At 47.5% G+C, this 21,505-nt stretch overlaps 1 protein-coding gene across 2 annotated transcripts in view; it reads right to left on the bottom strand.

Annotated features, from left to right (window-relative positions):
* MPP1 (membrane palmitoylated protein 1) overlaps positions 1-21,505 on the bottom strand; it is a 22,677-nt gene continuing 1,172 nt past the window's right edge. For both annotated transcript variants that reach the window (XM_032619968.1, XM_032619967.1), the window contains exons 2-12: positions 11,588-11,731; positions 11,330-11,408; positions 10,222-10,307; positions 7,294-7,362; positions 5,618-5,814; positions 5,087-5,193; positions 4,304-4,384; positions 3,527-3,607; positions 1,875-2,077; positions 1,550-1,624; positions 1-686 (exon numbers count right to left, since the gene is read on the bottom strand). In XM_032619968.1, the coding sequence (XP_032475859.1) occupies positions 510-686; positions 1,550-1,624; positions 1,875-2,077; positions 3,527-3,607; positions 4,304-4,384; positions 5,087-5,193; positions 5,618-5,814; positions 7,294-7,362; positions 10,222-10,307; positions 11,330-11,408; positions 11,588-11,695 (1,263 nt within the window). In that variant the 5' untranslated portion in view covers positions 11,696-11,731 and the 3' untranslated portion in view covers positions 1-509. The remainder of the gene's footprint in view (positions 687-1,549; positions 1,625-1,874; positions 2,078-3,526; positions 3,608-4,303; positions 4,385-5,086; positions 5,194-5,617; positions 5,815-7,293; positions 7,363-10,221; positions 10,308-11,329; positions 11,409-11,587; positions 11,732-21,505) is intronic.

The raw sequence follows: 21,505 nt of genomic DNA on the forward strand, positions 1-21,505 counted from the left end.
TACAAGGTCATTGGCGTTTTATTTTAACACAGCAACACTTTTATTGCTTTTGAGGGTTTCGCTAGAGCAGACCTCATCCTATTGCACAGCTGTTTCATTTGGCAGTTTAGAAAATTGCAGTTAAAGCTTTCTTCAAAGCAAAGACAAATGAAATGCCCAGTGTGATTGAAGGTAAAGGAGTGCAGGCTTCAGAGGGACAGGGTCCATTGCTTTTCCTCCCCGCGTGTACCATCTTTGATCAGCAGCTGTGTTTGGATAGTACTTCCGGACCCCAATTTCCAGAGATCCTTTTGAAATCCTGATCCACGGGGCCCCATCTATCAGGGAAGTCAGAGCCCAGCCCTTCAGAAACCTGAACAAGATGGATACCCACTGGTCATGAGGATAGTTGCAGAGAGCTGGAAGCTGACACAGAGCTAGCTGGGGCGATCCTGTTTGTCTTAAAGCAAGGGGAATGGAGTTCCTAAGGCTCGACAGGGGCCCATAGTCGTTCCCCCTGTTCTGCAAGCTTAGTAAACCCAGGAGACGGGCACCCACTGCGGGGAACTGCATGCCCGGTCAAAGGCTTCTTGCAATTTCTTAAGGGTTTCATCGACGCTGTTATTGACCAGTGAGAGGTCAAAGTAGTGAGCATACTGGCCACGGATGGCCTCGGAGTCCTTCTGCAGCTGCTGCAGGGCTTCCGTCTGTGGAGGAGACAGAGAAAGGGAGGGAGGGGGAGAGAGGGCGCCATGGATGGAGCAGATCCACCCGTCTGCACCCCAGCGCCACCGATTCCAGTAAAACGTACAAGTACAGTGAGATTGTGCTTCCCCTCTAGCAGATTTCACCGAAGATGAAACTGCATAACATGCCCCTGGCATAGGGACGACCTCTCTCCCCGTTCCCAACACAATCCTGCCTGGAATCTCTCCTACAGATACATTTGCACGAGTCAAACGCCGTACGCACAGGGCCATCGACCGTCGTATTATTTATAGTAAGTTTTAAACCTAAATAGCCATCAAGAAGGCAATGAGGAGACTAAATGGGTCTGCTACATCCACACGATGGGAGACCACACAGCTACTGAGAAAGACCCAGGGAGGTCCCCACGCACAGGTTCAGTGCAAAGCAAAGCGCCTGCGGGGTGGGTTTGGGGCAGCTCGGCTCTGGGGAGCGGGGAGGCCTTTCAACACGGTCCTGGCCTCCTTCCTGCCCCTCCCCGCACAGCACGCACCGCGTGGGCCCAGGGCCGCCTCTGTTCTTCACAGTCCCTGCCCTGCCCCCAGGTGCCCCTCTTAAGCCCGTGTCGCACCAGTGTCAGGGTCTGCTCTTCTGGAACAGTGGCCTGGCTAGTGCATTTACACTGTGCTCAACAGACGGGACAGGCGCGCGTGCTCTGGCCCCTGGCCGGGCGGGAAGGGGACAGCAGCAGGCAGGGTTAGGTTTAGGGTCGGGAAGCTGAGCTCTGCTGGCGCTCTGGCCAACGATCCGGACCGATGCCCCGGTCCTCACGGGCCTGGAGAGCGGCCCCCACCACCACCCAGCACAGACCCTTCAGTCCCACCTGAGTGCCCTGGTCAGTGGGTGCGATGAACACAATGAAGGGTGAAAGTTCTGCCGTCCGAACAATCTTCAGGGTCTGGAAAAAGGGAGTGGAGGAAGAAGAGAGGGGAAGAAAAGGAGTTAGCTGTCGTGACGGACCTTTGCGATTGGCATCTTCGGGCCTCGCCAACCCCCGCACCGTCTCCAGCACTTCTGGTCCTGCTGTTCTTCCTCCAGGTGATCCCAGGGAAAGCTCGGGGCACAGATCTGCACTCGCGGGAGGGTCCCACGAGCTGTGCCCTTCAGCACCCTTTTCCCATCCGCTCCCGCCTTCCATGCCTACCCACCTGGGGCTCAATGTCAAGGATGGCGATCTTGTCCTGCTCGTGGATCTGGTGCACTGTTTCAAATTTGGTGCCAAACATGTTGCCCTGGTAGCTGCCAAACTCCAAGAACTCGTTGGCAGCGATGCTCCGCGTCATCTCCGCTGTGGAGACGAAGTGGTACTCCTTCCCGTCTTCTTCACTCTTCTTGGCCGGCCGTGTCGTATCTGTGCACGAGAACCCAAATCCCTGAGCAACTCAGGGCCTCCTGGGCTCCCGAGGGCTCGGACGCTGGCGTCGCCACCGCCACCCCAGCTGCGTTTAGCGCACGGAGTTTCCTGGAGGGGTGCCTCACACAGGACCCCGAGGGGCTGACTTTGGGAAACGAAGAGGACCAGGAAGTCCCCCATCCGCCCAGAACACGTTTAACTGTCAAGAGCCAGAGTACCATCCTCCTCCCTTTACGAAGAAGCATCTCTCAAACACGAACCCCAGGGACACGGAAGCTCAGAAATGAAGAAATGACAGCTGAAAATATTTTAGAAACAGATCTCCGGGCTACAGTCAGGATTTCTGGGAAGTACACTGAAAGTCTCCTTTTCGTTGTTTGGAAAGAAGAATACTCTGGTTTGCTTTCAACTCACACTGTTAAATGCTGGAATGTCCTTAAGTCACAACGTTTACGATTACTCATGTAAGTGATCCTCTGAGTAAAACGTGCTACAGATGCTGCAGCTTGAGACGCGAGCCCCTGGTCGCCTGCGTCATCCTCTGGTCTGTCTCAATGGGCACCTTCTCAATCCACAACTGCCGCGCGTCTTTCTTTCCATCTTATAAAACGATGACTCTTCTTTGACCTGAGTTATCCTCACCTCTTACCCTTTCTAACTCACTTCTCATTCTAACTTATTGAATGATGGAACTGTCGTGGTTATTTCTACCTCCAAGGCCTTCTGCTTTCTGACCCCAGTGTGTCACTCTGTCCTCAAAGGCAAAACGGAGAAGCAAGGAATAAAAAAAAAATACTAATAACAGGTTTAGAATCCAGTTTTCTACACAGATTCGCTCCTGGGAATGCAACTAATCTAAGCGTCCGCCTGACTGCTGGCCTGACCCTTCTCCTACAGCAGCTGCTGGGGTTACGGGGGCCTTACTGAGCGCTACTTTGAGAAAACATTTCATGAAAATTGGTGGCTGTCCTGTAATTTCCTTAGCCACTCAATGGACCGGAAGAGAGCTCTCAGAGTGATTTAGGCATATGAGAAAGTGTTTATAATATAAATTAAAATGAAAGAAAGTAACATAAGTTTTTAATAACATATTATTTGTTTAATCTTTTAAAGCAGTATAAAAATGTTGACCGCTGCTTCTCTTATGTAGACAAACAGCACAGCTACTTTTTTAGTGGGAGCAACTATGGGCACAAATTTGTATCTTTCCGAATTGGCTTTTCTTTTCATAATCAAACATTTAAAAAAAAAAAAATCACAAAGGAGGGACTTCCCTGGCGGTCCAGTGGTTAGGACTCAGCGCTCTCACTGCTGGGGCCTGGGTGCCATCCCTGGTCAGGGAACTAAGACCTTGCAAGCGGCGCGGTGCAGCTGAAGAAAAACAAATCACAAAGGAAAAGACAGATGACCACGGCATCGTGTCCTCGAGGCCCCCGAGCTACTCACATGGGGCGGGGTACGCGAACTTGTCCGGGCTCTGGCTGAGCAGGGCGCTCTTGATGTGGCTGCGGCCCACGCCGCTGGCTCCTGCACAGACAGAGGAGATAAAGGCTTCCATTTCTTGCCCCAGGCACAGAGGTGGGGCTAGGAAGAGGAATGGGATAGGGGTTTTCATCTCTCAGACCCCGAGATGAGCCACAGGTCAAAGCGAGTTGCGTGGCTTCTGGGCTGGTGTCAGGAGGGCCGGGGGCTCCAGGCGCTGGGGTCCCAGTTAGGATTCCGAAGACAACTGGCATTTCCGCAGAGGAGCCAGCTACCACATGGCATTTTCTGTTTATTTTTGAAGTATATTTGCCTTACTGGACTCTGAATGGAACTGACTTTTACTGGAAATTTAAACAGAACCCTCATACAGGTCCTCTAACCAACTCATGTTTTCACTCCAAAGGTGGGGAGGACCCAGAAGCATAGGCCTGGAGCACCCCTACTGCCGCCAGACGGACAGACAGCCCGAAAGAGTTAGTTGCTGAAAACCACGTGAGGTTTACCCTATGTTGTAACGTGAACCCGGTAAGGACTCAGAAAACTCCTTATATCTGCTCCACGTGGAGGACCCAAGACACCTGCCTTCCCGTTTCCTTTTCTTCCTCACGGCCCTTGTTTTTTTGTTTGTTTGTTTGTTTGTTTGAGAGAGGGAGTGAGGGAGGTTACGGTACTGCAGGCAGGGAAATAAGAACAGAGATGCAGAGATGTACTCTAAGTGGCAAAGCAATGAGAAGATACCGATGAGCACGAGGGTCTTCCTCTTGAACGCAGGGAGCCGAACAACTTCCTCGTAAGAAACAACATCCAACCGATCAAAAACTAGAGACAAAGAAAAGCAAGCCGTGTTCATGCCAGAGCTGGGCACACAGCGAACGCTGCGACCGGCTATACGGGCTCGGACAGCATCAGGGACGACCTGGATCGGGGATGCCCTTCCTTGGGGTCTATTTTTTGGTTTTCCCAACCCCCGCACCATATAAACTCAGCACGGCTGTTGGTCAGTCCTCTGGACTCGGATTTTCTCTAATCTTTTGGCCCCCACCCTCTCCACTTCTTCTCCACAGTTCGTTACCCGACGCGCCTGTCATCTCCCCTTATCTCCAGCTCGCGCTGCTGTCCCTTCCTCTCTGCCACCAGCACAATGCTCCGGCCACATCTGCCTCACTGGAGGCCCCTGACATAGCTTTTAGGCCCTGTGCTTTGCTCCTGTCTTTCTCTAGAATGCTCCCGGCAGGAAGGAGGCATTCAATAAATAGTGGCGCAATCGTAGATTATTCTTCACTTGCTATCTACAATCCTCTCAAACGCATTTATAATGTTCATATATTTCCAACCATGGCAGCTAAGGGACAAAGTGTGAATTAGTTCTAAGGAAAACAGGCCACTGTCTGGGGCTGCTCAGACCCTGCAGTTGGCCACACTGATGGCACTGATGTACTGAGAAGGGTCTGGAAGACTGCTGGGTTGGCTCCCTGGGGGTGAGAACGATGTGCCGGGCAGCGGGGAGGCTGGGGAGCCTACTTGCGCTGTGCTTGGCCAGGTACTTGTCTTTGTACTTTTTCTTCTTCCCGAAGGGACTGCAGCTCGGAGCCTCACTCGGAGCAGACTGAGCCCCGCTCGCCACTCGCCTGGAGGGAAGAGATGACCGAGGACATTGGTGGCTTCCTGGTGTAAAAGCCTGTGCCGTCCCTTCTACACAAAACCCCCAGACCCATGTGCCTCCTGCCCTTTGTGTCATCCCAGACCCCGTCCTCCTCCAGCAGAGAAAGAGGGGGCTGCAGTCCCAACGCGGGCTTAGGGACCTAAAGCTTAGGGAAAGCATTTGTGGCAACACAGATCCACGGATGAAGGGAGAGCCAGTCATCCTCCTTCACCCATAAGGGCCAGTCAGGCTCATCAAGGCATCATTGCCCCCCCCCCCACCCCGCCCATTCTTCCAGGAAAAGCGGAAGGTTGGCCCGGTTGAGAAACAGAAACTACACACGGGATGACAGATTTCAGTCGGTAGCTGAGCAGCGTGGCGGCCATGGGTCCCCGCCATTGGCAGCTCACCACTCCTGCAGCTCGGGGGAGGGGATCAGGCCCGCCGACCCCTGGGAGGAGCCTTCCACCCGTCCCTGCCACCAGTTGCTGTCATCCTTGTTGATGATCTGGATGATGTCCCCGGTGACGAACTTCAGCCCCGCCTCCTTGCAAGGGATCAGGTTGTCCTTTTTGGGATCATAGTCAAACTGTGCTCTCATGAACATCTGAAAAAGAAGGCTACTATCTGAAATGCACTTGTTTCCTTGTGAACGCGCCCAAAGTCCTGACCCCACGATCTACTTCTACACGGAAGCTTGTCAGTTACAATACATGGATACACGTGCTCACCATAGCATTATCTATTAGAGCGAAATGTTAGAAACAATCTGATTTTCCAAGAATGGGGAATTAATTAAATACGGCCATCTACAGAATATATTACCATGCAACTATAAAGATCAATTTGTAGAAGAATATTTAATGTCCTGGGAAAATGCTGCTGATATAACATTAAATGAGAATATCATTAAATAAAAACAATACCTAGTATGCTTGAAATTTTAAGAGTATTTCTTTATACATAGAAACAAAGACCGAAAGAAGCTATATCAGAATTTAATACCAGTTACCTCTGCTAGGAAGATTAGGGGTAAAAATCCAACCCAAAGAAATAAAGAAATAATAAAGAGCAGAAACCAGTGAAACACAAAATAGAGTTGAAAGGATCAAGAAAGGCAACATTGGTTCTCTGAAGATTCATGAAATTAAGGCTGATTAACAAACTAGAGAAGGCACCATTTCCCAGTAGAGAGCACAACGTAACACCACTATCACAACGGCCAAGATGAAGGAAAAAAGCCCAGATAATTCTAAGTGCTACAGTGACCACGTGGAAGAGCTGGGACTTGCAGCCGCGAATGGAAAACCCTGGAAAGTAGCTCGGCAACATCATGAAAGAGGCACGCAGCCTACAGCTCGTCAGAAATGCACCAAAAACTCAGGTATAAAGAGGTTCATGGCAGCACTAAGTTTTGTAAGAACTAAAATGCTGGAATCACAGAAGGCCCTCCAGAGCATAGTCATACAACAAATGAATAAGAAGGAATCACCTGTTGCTACAGCACAGGCTTCACACCGAGTGAACAAAATGAGACACTGAAGGATTCATACTGCATGAGTCAATTTACACAAACTTCAAAAAGGGGCAAAACTCGTCTCTGGAGTCAGAAGTCAGGGCTGGCGGGACTGGAAATGGGCATGGGGACTCTTACGGTGCTGGTCACATGGGTGTGTTCAGTTTGTGAAAATTCATCTACTTTTACACTTATGATTTGTGTCCTTTATTGTATATGTGCCCATATATACCGAACCTTCAATTTAAAACAAGATTTTTAAAAAAGAAAATTATACCATCATATGATAAGTGACCTGTGACAGAAACTTCAGAGTTATTTTCTTAAAACTTCCTTCTTCCACATTTATCTGTCAGGGCCCCGCAGCCCCAATGAGCTGCAAAGGGCCAGTCGTGCCCACGGTCAGAGAAACGCCTGCCAGTTTGTAACACATGTTAGTTTGGTTCAGAGAGTACCAGGCAGCTATGCCTGTTGAGATATTTACAATCACATCATTTCAATCGAATTCGGAGAATACACACGGGGCCTGAATCCCGCCATCATCACAACAGAGAAGATGGTGCCACCTACCTGCAGTGCAGGAAGCCGATTTTGCTGGTTGGGAATTACTTTTAATGAGATCATTCCTTTGGTTTCTTTCTATTAAAAAAGAAAGGTGAAATAAAATTGTCGTGTAAAACGAACCGGGGTGACTGGGGGTTTCATTAAGTCATTTTTCGCCTCCCAAAGTCCTGGGCATTTTTTTCCCGATAGCCATCTTTACTGTACACTTTGAAATCTTGTAGCACAATGCTTCCTCCAAGACAGAAGTGTCATGTGCCCCATAAACCAGCATAACAAAGAATAACGAACAAAGGCTAATAGTTTTCCCTCCTCTGCACAGTCGACCCCCAACAGGTCCCCAGAAGTACTTAAAATGAGCCCTGGCACACAAATAGCCACACATTTCTCCACACCAATAAAGGGTCAGTCATGTGTCTAAATACTTACACACATATTCAGACGTGTATTTTTGCTGGTTGTTTTTAACAAAAATGGGATTATACTATATGCATTACTCTGTGACTTGCTTCCAGGTTGATACATGAAGACCTCACTCACTCTGTCTCATGGCTCTGCCGCATCCCTTGCTCAGCCACCATCCCCATTACTGGGCGTGTCCACTGTTGCCAGTTTTTTTTTTTTTATTACAATCTGCTGCAGTAGACACCCTTTAACGCGTGTCCTTATATATTTGCATTTGATTTATACAGAATAGAACCCCATGATGGAAATGCAGAGTCAAAGGATAAAAACAATTTCACAGCTATCCTCAAATTACTTTTCTAAAAAACTATAAAAATTCCACCCTCACCAGGAGCATATGAGATTCCCTTTCCCCTGAAATTCTTGCCAGAATTACATGTTAACGTTCGTTTTAAATTTCTGCCAATCTGACGGGTGGAAATTATTTCACGGTTGCTTTATTTTGTCATTTTATTACCATAACCAAAATTGAGCACTTTTCAAGAGCTCATTGGCCATATGCTTTTTCTTCTTATATCTTTTGCCCGGTTGTCTAGTTGGTTGTTTGTCTTGTGAAAGCCCAGAGTCCTAACCACTGGACAGCCAGGGAACTCCCTAGTTATTTGCCTTTTTATACAAAGTTTAGAAGCGCTTTAAATATTAGAGTTGTTAACTGTCTACCTATTATATGCACAACAAGTATTTCTCCAAGTGTATTGTTCATGGTAACTTTTGCCACGACACAAATTACCTTTTACGTAGTTGATTTTATTTACGTAAATCAAAAAGAAGCACAAATGTTGAATGTTCGCATACTTGAAATGGTTTTTACGCAAGACGAAGGGCTACAGCTGTGCCATCGGCTCAGAGGAAACACGTGCATCACGTTCTATTGAGAAGTAACCATTAGGCCAAACTGCTCCTCGTGTTGGTGACCATGAAACGATCCAGCCAGTGTCCCAGTGGGAAACAGGTGGCCCACTCCAGAGGGTGGGAAGACGCTGAATGAAGGGTCTGGGGCACGTGGTCCGACACTGTTTGCAATTGGTGGATATGTCTTGTAAGAGTCGAATTTTCATCTACCTGTTCTCCCTGCAGTGTTTTCTTTTCTAGTCTTTTCTTTGTGGAAGGAACTGGGTCGTTGGTCCTATAGAGTTGCTCATAGGTGGGTTATGCCTACTTCAGAGTTATATCTTACAAACCCCTTCACCCTCCACATTCATTTACCAAGGTCCTGTCCGTTCTATTTCTGGTTGTTTGCTTCTTTTCTTCTGCTTGTTTTGGGTTTCATTTGTTTTCCTTCTTCTAGTTTCTGTGGGTAGAAGCTGAGGCTGTTGACTGAAACCTTTCTCGTTTTATAATCCAGGCGTTTCCACCTTGGTCCGAGTTCAGTGGCATTCCACAAAATCTGATACACTGTGCTTTCATTTCTGTTCATTTAAAGACAGTGTCTAATTTGCCTTGCGATTTCTCCTATGGCCTGTGACTTCTTTAGAGGGGTGTTAACTTCCAAATATTTAGGGATTTCCAGGTATCTTTCTGTTTTTTATTTCTAATTTCATTTCATTGTGGGTGGACGGTACATTTTTGTATGGTCTGAATCCTTTAAAGCTGTTGAGGCTGTCGTGTGGCAGAGGGTACACAGTCTATCCTGCAGGATGTGGCAGTCCTGACAGTGTTTGCTTCAAGTATTCTGAATCCTCTGTCATCAGGTACATGAATACTTAGGACGTGAGGCATTTCAAGAAGCAGGGTAAACCTGGTCCCTGTTATTTCATCTGGGTCAGAGGTGAGGTCTATCCTTAAACAGCCATGCTTCAGAGCTCTCTAAGGTTCAGTTTCCTCAGCTCTGGTTCAAAGTAAACTTTTCCCTAAGTTGCTATTTTCTGCTTCATTCCCTGGCTGGTACCCCGGCATCTCCTTGCTGAGTGCCTGAGGGGTGCTTCCTACCAGCCGTGACCAATTACACCCGACTACCCTATGTGTGTTTTCCTGCTTTGGTTACAGGAAGGGTCTCTGCTGTGTTCAGGGGCGGACAGGGATGGTGAAGAATCTCGAGAGGCAAACACCCAGCACGATGCCCGGCACAACTGCGTCTAAAGAGCACATTCAACGTTTCACCTATTACAGCTCAGCTGTTCTCTGTAACAAATCTATGACATAAGAACAGCAATTACTACCATCTTCATTTTACAGATGACCTAGAGAAGTGAATTCACCTGCTCCAAATCACAGGGCTGGAGTAAAGGAGAGCGGGATTCAGAGCTGCCATTGCAGTCCAACACTCTTTCTAGACAGACACTCTGGGTCTTTTGCCTTGTTTTAGAAGTTTACTCAATGAAGACAGAGAGCTGTCATTTCTTGCACAGAATGGAGACTAGCAGTGGTAAGAGGCCCTTCAATGAGGTATAAACACTTTCACAGAAAAATGAGGTACACAGACACCAATGCGGATCGATGCTTCACGAAGACAAGGGCATAGTGAATACCCACCATTGCCTTCTGCAGCTGATCTACTGAGTGATTAGTCACGTTCGTGCCGTTGATTTCTAGGATCTCATCTCCGACGTGAAGGGAGCCTACCAACAGAAGAACAAACGTTCAGACGAAAGAGGTGTCAACAGAAGTCAAAACGCCACAGAGAAGAAACCATGATCTAGAGCATGTTGTACGACAGACTGTAGAACACACAGGGTTGAAACCATTCAACCATGAGAGATGGGAATGTTCTGTTCATGGCCTTCAGGGACCTAGCAAGACAGGCACTCGACGGTTTAAGATTATGTCATCCTCCTTGACCTCGGGACTCCAACTGCAAAATAAAAGCACTTGGTCCTGAAAGTGTCCTGGAACTAGAGTCCCCCTGACGTCAGGGGGCTATGACACAGCTGAACACACTCCAAGGAACAAGAAAGCTCAATGTTTCTCTGTTGTTTAGCTAAGACCTCCAAATGCTACCAGGTGGTAAAGTTAATCACTGTTTAGATTCTATGTGAAGAATGGGTATCAATACCTGTGCTACCCTTGATACACAGAAAAGCACTTTTACTAAATGATGCATCTGCAAATTGACGGCAGCTTCACGTGGAGATACAACAGTTACCTGTCGTTATTTGTTAATATCTATTTTCTCAGTTTATTTTTTTTTCTTTTCTTTTTGGCCGTGCCACGTGGCTTGTGGGATCTTAGGTCCCCGACCAGGGATGGAACCCGCACCCTCGGCAGTGAAAGCGCGGAGTCCTGACCACTGGACCGCCAGGGAATTCCCTATTTTCTCAGTTTAACTGGTAGCCTCAGGAGGTAGAGATGGTCTGTTTTCTTCACTGCTATGTGTTCACAGTCTAGTGCAAGGGGCTGCATATAGTAGCTGCTCAGATGTTAACTAACTGCAAAAGTATCGGCATAAATAAGTGTACGAGAATGCTCAGAGGGAGCGGCAGTGGCGCTGGATGATTCATCATTCGAAAGAGCCAGTCATTACGGTACAAAAAATCTCTTGGCGTGCACACAAACGCCCCCTGTTTTGAACGCTATAAGCTTCGTGCCCCTCAGCCCTGAACAGGGAGTAAAGGATGAATCCCTGAACAAAACACGCCTGTACCTTGTCTGTGAATCATGCCGCCGTGGAGGATTCTGGCCACCGTGCAGGACTGCTTCTCATTCAGCTTCAGCGTGATTCCCTGGAAGACAGACGAGGGCACAGCAAGTTTAACTGCAAGCTCTTTCTGAGTTGATCTTTAAGACAACTTAAGTCAACTGCTTGGGAGAAATATTTTCTGTCTGCACACGAGGTGTCATCAGTTGGCAGGGGCAAGAAGCCTGCCATGAGGGGCCTGGGGTGGGGAGGAAGAGGGATTACCATGGGCTCCGCGGTGACCTTCTCGAACTGGATGAGCCGCACCTTCCGAGCCTCCTGGCCCTGGGCCCGGGTGGGGCTCCCCGGGGCGGCAGGCCCGTTGGTGTACATGTCCTCCGTCACGGCGCTCAGCTGGGGTGACACAGTCTGTCGGGTCAGAACAGCAGAGAAATGTATGAAGCAAGCAGCCGTCGGGTCATTGTTGCGCGTCTAAAACCCCAAAGGCTCAGCAAACCAACGCTTATCTCCTAAGGCTGGTGGCCAGTTGCATTAGACTTGACGTGAAGCATTATTTATCCAAGTGGCTACCCCTGCCATCAGCCCGAGACGACACATCAACTGTGACCCCTTGACCCCGACCATGAAGACAGCAATGCTGGATGGATTACACTCTAGAAAGATGTCTTTAGTATAAATCTGAAGTAATTTAAGGCCCGTGGCCTTGGCAGGAGGGCACACAGAGGGATGGATTTTGTAATCCATGGTGTTGGGTCAACCCCGCACAGGCCAAGGGCACGTTGGTCCCCACATCACTTTATATACAGAACCAGTTCCAAACGTGAAAGGTAAAACCACCAAGCTTTGAGAAGAAAGCACAATACATCTTCAAAACCTGGGAGGAGGCAGAAAACTGTAAAAAAATGAAAACTAAAACTACAAATACTTTAAAGTTAAGAATATCTGTTCGTGGAGAAACTCCACTGAGACAGGCAAAGGTTTAGTAGACACAGAGAGCAATAATCAAAAAGCATACAATTGATCTCATCAAAACTAAAAACTTCTCACCAAAACTCTCAGCCCGAGAGTACAAAGACTTATACCTACGACGTGTAAAGAATTCTTCTCACTCAATAACAGGATGATGAGCAATGAAAAGATGGACGAAACGTCTGAACAGACTCTTCACTAAAGGCCTACGAAGAGCCAACATCACCGTGATACCACTCCACAGCCAGTAGGGAGCCTACAGTGAAAAGGACAGATGTTGGAACCGCCCAGACATCGCCGGTGGGAACGCTAAATGGCGCAGCCCCGTGGAAAAAGAGTGTGGCGATTTCTTATATCAAGTTAAGCATTCGTTGACCCTATGCCCTGGCAACCCCACTCCTAGGTGTTCACCCACAGAAAGGCTTGCACACAGAAGTTCACAGCAGCTTTATTCACTATAGCTGAAAAGTCCACCTGCAGGAGGAGACCATTCATGCGGTTTTAGAACAAGCAAAAAAAACTACAGTAAAAAAAATTTAAGACAGTGGTTGCCTCTCATAGGATGGGAAGGGGTAGGCTGGGTAAGGGCGTGACAGACCTTCTGGAGCGGTGATGTTCCAAACTGTGACCAGGTTGCGTTGCACAGGTGTATGCATTTGTTAAAACTCATCCAGTGCATTTCACTGTATGTAAACTTAACCACAAAATTTAAAAAAGAACCATAAATACTGAACCCTAGCCGATGATATGCATGCTGAAGCTTTTAGGGGTGAAGTGTTCTGATCTTTGCAACTTATTTTGAAGTGCAAAACAAAAAAAAAGGTGAATGGATGGTTTGGGGATGGATATGTGATAAAGCAAACGTGGCAGAATGTTAATGGTAGAATCTAGGAGGTATGGCTAATGGAAGTTGCTATAAAATTGTTTCATCTTTTCAGTGAGATTGAAAATTTTCAGATAAAACATTGGAAGGGAATGGCACTAAGACAGTGAAAAGGCCATGGAGCAGGGAACTGGAACCCTCGTGTGGTGTTCTACTGTGGATGGACTTTGGGGTGCTTCCAGGTTTGGGCTTTTAAGAACAGCGTCGCTCTGAGACCACCTGGGGGTGCCCCTCAGAGACCGTGGGGAGGGAAGATCTTCCCAATGGGTGGAGCGGTGAGCAGGACACCTCGTCAGCCACGTGGTGGCAAAGGAGAAGCGGGAATATCCCCAGGTGGGAACAGCTAGACCTATCTGTCTGTCTACAGAACGAGGGAAGTACTGACAAAGAGAAACTGCCTTGTGTGGCAACTAGAACTTCAAAAACCTCTCGTGACGTTGAGTTCCACGGCACTGCTATTAAAGCAGAATTGTCTAACAAAGGGCTATATTTAGAAAAGTGACTTATGAGACCTGGGAGCCCAGAACCACACAGAACTTCAAGGTCGTCTACAGTAGATAAGCCATTAATACAGTTACCACTGCATCTGTGCGGGGGCATCCTGGCACACAGACACCAGGTAGCCCTGAAAAGGAGGTTCAGAGGTTAATCTGGAAGACATATTAAGTGGGAAAAAAAAAAGAGTGAGGAAAGGTATGTTATCATCAGCATAAACAGTGAAAGATAAGAATATCTTCATATTTGCTTGTAAATGCATCATCTCCCTCTGGAAAGAGACATGAACAACAGGGAGGAACTGGGTGACTAGAGAAGGAGGTGAGAAGTAAACTGTATTCGTTTCATTTCAAATTAATTTCCAAACAGGCAAATGAAAGCCTATTATTCCTAAAGCCCTACAAAGTACAATGCTTTCTATTCTTGCAAGATAGAATTTTCCTAAGTGATTGTGATTTAGGTTCAAGTTGGCAGCCTAAGTACTCGTGTGTAGCCTGGACCCTGTTTAAATGAGACCAAAGGGAGGAGGGTAAATAGAAACCCACAGACAAAAAACAGGAAGTCATCAGGGATGAGAGATTTCAAAAATTTTTCCAGAAGACAGCAGAGCCTGGAACGTGCACACAGGAGGAATTGGCCGGGGCACAACGGGCTGGGGCTCGGGCTTCTGAGAAAACGTCTCCTGAAAAGCTGCCCACCCAACCTACGGCTCCACTTTCAAGGCAGGAAGAAGGAAGAAGGGCCAGGCCACTGGCATCTGTCCCAGAACTTCCCCAGTGGATATCTGCTCATGGCTCATCAGCCAGAACTGCAGCACACAGCGTGGCCATCCCAGGCTGCAAAAGGGGCTGAGAAAATAAGAACTGAGTTGGGCATCTTGCCGCCCCGAACAAGATCAGGGAGGAGCTGGGTCAGCAAGAAGTGGACTAAAGCTGTTGGGTCAGCAACCGGTCAGAATAATACAAAAGCCTTCACTAACTTTCCCTTTTTACAATCTACCTACAGCAAGTCACGAAACGACATCAAGGTCCACACACACATGACAGAGAAGAGATAAAGGGAAGGGCTACCGATCCTGTGACTACAGTGAGAGGGAAAGTTGATGAAGGAATGAATGTAGAATTTAAGGTTCTGCTTTATTTTGTTTCGTTTAGTAACAATCAGAAGACCCGTCCCTGTGGAACCTGCCCCCCTGCAGATGGGCACACGCTCTCTAGCTCACTCTCGACGGCACCCTGGGAGGAAAGCTAAGCATGAGCTGTGGATCCTCCTGCACCTGGGATGTTATTTTTTACCCACAAGTGGCTTCACTCACCCGATCCCTGCAGGTTACATGAAAAAAGTACCTCTGGACAACATGTAATGTACGTGATGTAAAGGCACAGGCCCTTGAACAGCTAAGACAATTTTGAAAAGGAAGACAGTAGAAGGAATCAGTCTACCTGGTTTCAAGATTTATATGGTTACAAATAATCAAGACGGTGTGGTCTGGTAGAGGGACAGACATAAAGATCAATGGAACAGGAGAGAGAGCCCAGAAATAGACCCACACAGATACGTCCAGTTGATTTTGACAAGGTGCAAAGGCGATTCAACGGAGGAAGGGTGGTCTTTTCAACAAATGATGCTGCAGCAATTGCACACCCATAGGCGAAAATAGAAACACTGAACTAGACCTTTAAAATGGATCATGGACTTAAATGTAAAATGTAAAACTACAAAACTTTTAGAAAAAAACATAGACAGTCATCAGGGTTTAGGGCTAGACAAGAGTTCTTAGACTTGGCACCAACAGCGGGATCCATAAAAGGAAAAACTGATAAATTGGGCCTCTTAAAAATGAAAAACGTTACCCCTGTAACAGCCTATGTGAAGATGATGAAAAGACAAGATGTGGATTGAGAGAAAACATTCACAAACCCCACATCCACTGAAAAATTCTAACATCTAGAGTACATAAAGAATGCTCCATATGCAACAATAAAAACAATCTAATTAGAAAACGGGCAAAAGACATGAACAGATATTTCACTAAAGAGGATATGTAAAAGGAAGGATGGCAAATGACGACATGAAAAGACGTTCCATGTCATTAGCTATCAGGGAGAAATGCAGATTAAAACCATAATGAAATATACCACTACACACCTATCAGAACAGCTAAGATAAAAACTGGTGACAAGACTAAATGCTGGTGAGGGTGCAAAGAAACTGAACCTCTCATTCATGGCTGGTGGGAATGTAAAATGTTACAGCCATTTGGGAAGAGAGTTGGGAACTTTCTTAAAAAACTAAATGACTGCTTTACAACCCAGCAATGGCACAAGACAAAAGTTTGTGCAAAATGTGTACATGAAGGCTCATAACAGCTTTATTTGTAGTAACTCAAACCTGGAGACAAGGAGAACAGCCTATAATAGGTGAGCAGTTCAACAGACTGTGGTCTATCCATACCTCGGGACGCTTCCCAGCAATAAAAAATTGCATACAATATGATTCCAGTTATATAACATTCTAGAGATGGCAAAATTATAGAGGAGGAGAACAGATTAGTGGTTGCCAAGGGGACACGGGGAGATGTGACTGTAAAGGGGTGGCACCAGGGAGGTCTCTGTGCTGATGGAACAGTTCCATATCTTGATTGTGGTGGTGGTTACATATATTCAGACATGTGACAAAATGGCACAGAACTACACTCACACGTCATACCAATGTCAAGTCCATGGTTTTGACGGGGTACTATTTTTGAGCTTGTAGTAGACAGACGTGAAGTTTTTGCGTAAAAGAACTAGCAAAGTGGCTGGCAAGTCGCGCTTGTTTGCAACCGAAGAGCTATAACTAAGAGAGCACAGTACCAAAGAACGGACAGAGGCAACAACAAATCCTTGAGACATCTGCAGGGTACAGGATCAGTTTCCAGACTCTGGGATGGGTAAGTAAGAGGCCACAACACACAGTGACCAAATAGTTCCTCAAAGCATTGCCCATGGCGACCTGGAACCATGTGGTTAAAACTCTTCAAAGCTAGGTAGCTATTGCCACAGACCCATTTAAAGAGAATGAGATCAAACAGCTCCCTAAGTAGACTCAAGAAAACCAAAGGAAAAGCAGCGTCAAGCTGGAAGGAAGAATTCTTTCTCTCAAATTAAGCATCTGTACTAGTTGTATATTTTTACCATGCACATGTGTTAAGAGACTGAATGTACAGAATGAGGAATTCAAGGATTGCTGACTGAATGACTGCTGTGAATACACAAAGAGCTCAAATCTCAAACCTCTGGCCTCAAAGCATGAAATAAAACTTAGGACTTTCCTTGATCCTGACTTACAAATCCTTTTTCACTAGTAGTTGTGGGGCTGAGAAAGCTGAAAACCAAACTCAGAAATTAATCCTATGGCTCTATCAGCATCTACCATTTATCTGTGTCAGCAACCAAAGCAGGTACTGGTGGCCATAAAATCTGAAAACATAGATCAGATTATTGTATCATGTGCCGTAAAGTGCCGTCAATAAACCATTTATGATGATTCACCTGTGTTTCGAGACGCTCTGGGCCCGTCTACAGTGACAGGTTCGAAAGTCTCAGTCCACGGAAGACAAAATGACCTTTGCAAGGGGCCGACGCCTACGTGATTGTGCGCCTGGAACAGGCAGATAAAGCGGCACCCTCCGCTCATTGCCTTCTCATTCGGCTCCATGACACAGATTGCTTTTAACACATCAGCCTTTAAATTAAGGACTCAGCACCCAGGAAAGTTCAAGACTTGCTATCTCAAAGGCTGGTCTTTTAAATGTGCTTATTCATCAAGACGTCCCCCTTCGAGATGACTCAGAGCCACTATCATGCTCACCCAGAAGCTGCAAATGATGAGTAAGATAAACGGAACCCTCCGACGTGGCGACCAAAGAGCCAACTAGCAACAGTGAGGCTTCCCTGACTGCTCAGCAAGAGGGGGCCAGCCTCTCCTCAACAGCACCTGACATGCAGGAAGCTCCCTCAGCCAGCCCCCTGCACCCCTCACCACAGACAATCCCAGGAGCAGGGCTAGACAGACAGACAGATGTGCACAGAGCCAAGGTGCTTCCTTGACCCCAGCCGTGGGTCTGAGACCACACCAAAGGCAGGACACGTCCACAGAGTTCAGCTGGCCCAGACCCAGCTTTGAAGAAATGGGAAGGTTACCCGCCTGCCACTCAGGGTAACTAACTTGTCCAGGTTGACAACTTAGACTGCAGTCTGTCCCCTGTCCCCCATCTGTCCATCCGTCCACTGGCCACGTGCCGGGCACCTGTCCTGCCCCTGAACTGCTCTAACTTTTCTTGTTTCCATAGCTGGTAATACATTCATTCCAACGTGCTACAAATATTTCGTTTGTTTACTTTGTCGCCCCAAAGCTGAGCCGTTTTTCAATCCTTACCAGCCCCACGACCACCAAGTGATGCTGAACAATGTGGTCAAAGGTACTAGATGGCATTTTGCAGAGTTCACTTCACAACTTTGAGACCAGCCTTCTTCCCCGCCGCCCCGGCAGGACGGGGGCAGCTCTGCAGCCTCTCGGCCTTTAATCACACACACTGCTGGGGTGGCAACGCCTGTGCGCTGAAACCCCCTTCGGAGGAAACATCTGCAGCGGGTTCAAAGGGCAGAGGCAGTGGCTCAAAGGAAGTTGGGATTAAAAAAGAGATGAAAAACAAACTTGGCGGCGGGTGGCTTTCCCACCCAAACAGTCGGATTAAGAGCCGGTGACAGTGAATGGAGGAAAGAACAAACATTTGTTCAGCCTACTGTTAGGCTCTTTGCCAACTGTTTCCATGTGGAGACTTAGAAGAAGGCCCAGGCCAAGAAGGCAAGTGATCGCCGCAGACGGCAGGCAAGGTCAGGCTCCACTTTGGGAAAGAAAACAAAAACTATGAGAAAACCGAGAGGGCTCAAGGTACCAGAAACAGCTGAGCACTGTTTCACCACAAATGACAAGAGCTGGGGAAGAGTTGGGGAAAGAGGAGCGCCTCTGAGCCAGAATTTTCTGGCAAGTGACTTCTGAGCAAAAACCTATACAGACGACCCTTGAGCAATGACGGGTTTGAGCTGCACGGGTCCACTGACACGCGGATTTTCCCCATAGTAAACACTGCAGTGCTACACAATCCGAGCTTGGCCTCCGCGGATGGGAGTTGTGGTCACAGAGGAGCCGTTCCAGCGGCAACTGCGTATGTACTTTGCTCGTATATTTCTCTATGGGAAGGAAAAACGGAAAAGTGAAGACTCAGAAAAGAAAATGTCATGTTACAAAAGTTGTATTCTGGTTCCCTAATTCAGAGCATTTCTTCCCATTTCCCACCCCTGGGGTCACTTCCCCTCCTTTTTTAGCAACAGTGAAAGATTTGAGCAACTCACTGCTTAGGGGGAAAAAATCTCTGCAGTCAATGAAATGTCAAATGATTTCATCTCCCTTTGCCCCAGGGGACATTTGGTAGCAGTGTCTCAAGACCCCCGTCAACCCTGAACGTCCCCTGCCTGGAGCGCTATTCGCCAGTGACGCCCTGGCCCCTGCACAGCAGGTTATGCTGCGTCTCCCCGCCCAGGAGCCCACAGACAGCTCTTCTGAGTGGAAACTCACCTGCAGCCTGACATTTCTTAGGTCATTTCCCATGTGGGACAGGCCCAAGTGAACTTTCAGGGACTTTCAACGTATTGCTTCAGTTCATGGGAGAAGGGCTACTTCAAACAGGACTGAAGAGAAAAGTAGGAATTTTACAACCAATCTTATGTGCACTAAGGGATTACAAAAAAGAACAAGGTCAGAGAGAGCTCATAAAACGTTTCTCCAAGGAAGGAAACATGTACTTAAATATGGGAGACAGGCTACACTTCAAACCTACTGCAAAATTATATTTTGACAATACTTTTTTTTTTTTTTTGTGGTACACGGGCCTCTCACCATTGTGGCCTCTCCCGTTGCAGAGCACAGGCTCTGGATGCGCAGGCCCAGCGGCCACGGCTCACGGGCTCAGCCGCTCCGCGGCATGTGGGATCTTCCCGGACCGGGGCACGAACCCGTGTCCCCTGCATCGGCAGGTGGACTCTCAACCACTGCGCCACCGGGGAAGCCCGACAATACTTTTTCAATACAAAATGTCGACTATAATCAGAGGTGAAACTTTGGGCTTCCAGTCTTTAGAACTTTTATGGACAGCAATCTCCCTAAATGAAGCCTTTGGCAACATGAGTTTATGAACTCCTTTAAAGCCAACAACTTCCTTACAACTTTTCTTGGTTCTTGCTAGGACAGCAAAACGTGCTACTGCTGCTGGACAGGCGTTACGTCAGGTCAACATCACCGCAACCCTCTAAGCAGGTCCATTTTACAGAGAAGAGAAATCAAAGGCACAGGCAGAGCCCGCGGTTGGCAGCAGAGACTGCTAAGAGCCCCAGAGGGAGGGTGAACCTCAGGAAGTAAGAGTCAGCAGGTTTGTGGGGTCAGGCCACCTTTCATCGTGTGGAGATTCTTCTTCCAGTCTCCACAGCTTGGCAGGTCTGTATGCTTTGCATTCAGTGCTTCACCAAGTTTTCTTATTTCATGTTCAAACCCTTTCATACACTCAAGCAAACTAAGCAATAGACTGTATCTGGTACTTTTGCAGGATCAACTCACAGCTCCACAAAAACTGCTCATGACTCAGAGGGCAGTGAAAGGGCCTCTTTTCAAAACCGCACACGACTTCTCCAGCCTCCCCACCAGGAGCAGACAGGTCTACACAGGGTCTGGGCACTGAGTTACAGGTGACACTCAGGTTTTGCTAAGTGAAAAGAGCCAGAAAGAAAAGCCTGCATATGTTTGGAGTCTATTTATAAGACAGTCTAAAAAAGGCAAAGTGGTAGTGTTTTCCAGAAGTTGCCAGGGTGGCTTCCAGGTTTCCGGGGAAATGAACCTAAAGGACCATCAGGGAACTTTCTGGAGTGACACAAATGTTCTACATTATGATTACGGTGATGGCCACATGATGGGACGCATCTGTCAGATGTCATTGAACTGCACAATCAAATCCGTGAATTAGATATGCTAATGTAAACCTCAATGAAGTTTCCAAAAGAAAATTTAATAAAGAGAGGTGGTTTTTTTTGGGGGGGGAGTGAGTTAAGGCTCAGCCAAGTGAGCTGATTGTGGGGAAGGAAAAAAAATCCCATGTCCAAACTTATGAGGAATCAAGTAGTTTTAGAGCCTGAGCCCCTCCTAGGGTACATGCTGCTGCGTAACTTCCAATTTTGTCTTGTCAGCTGAATAACCAAGGTCTTCCCCACGGGTTCATCCTGATTTGCAATGACAGACAGGTGTGAATGCAGAGACCTGAGCTGATGCCACCCAGCCCAGAGTCCACAGCTCTACAGTCTGCTTTACTTTGTGGATCTTCAGTTTCCTCATGAGTGAAAGTGGATGGCTATGCTGAATCGCATGTCCACCTCTTAAGTCACTTATTAATTCAGCAAACATTTCTGAGGACCCACTTACCAGGCATTTAAAATGTAAAAAGTGAGTGTGAAACGGCCCTGCCCTGGAAGATCTTGTAGTCTAGGAAAAAGATTCACACTGTGAGTTCTGAGGCTGAGTTATCAAAGGCAAGATAGCTTCTGCCTGGCCCTCTATCTCTGTCTGTGTGTCTCTGTGGACATCCTTTCTTGGAACCTGGCCACTGTGTTGTGAGAAGGCCAGGGGACATGGAAGGGCTGCTGGTCGGTGCTGCTGATGGCTGACAGTGCGACAGAGCGTCGGCCTTCAGAAGAGTGAGTGAGCGAGCATCCTGGTGGCCGTGCCCTTGTGGAGAGACCCTGAGTGAC

Source organism: Phocoena sinus, chromosome X (assembly GCF_008692025.1).
Source record: "Phocoena sinus isolate mPhoSin1 chromosome X, mPhoSin1.pri, whole genome shotgun sequence".
In the NCBI taxonomy this organism is placed as follows: Eukaryota; Metazoa; Chordata; class Mammalia; order Artiodactyla; family Phocoenidae; genus Phocoena; species Phocoena sinus.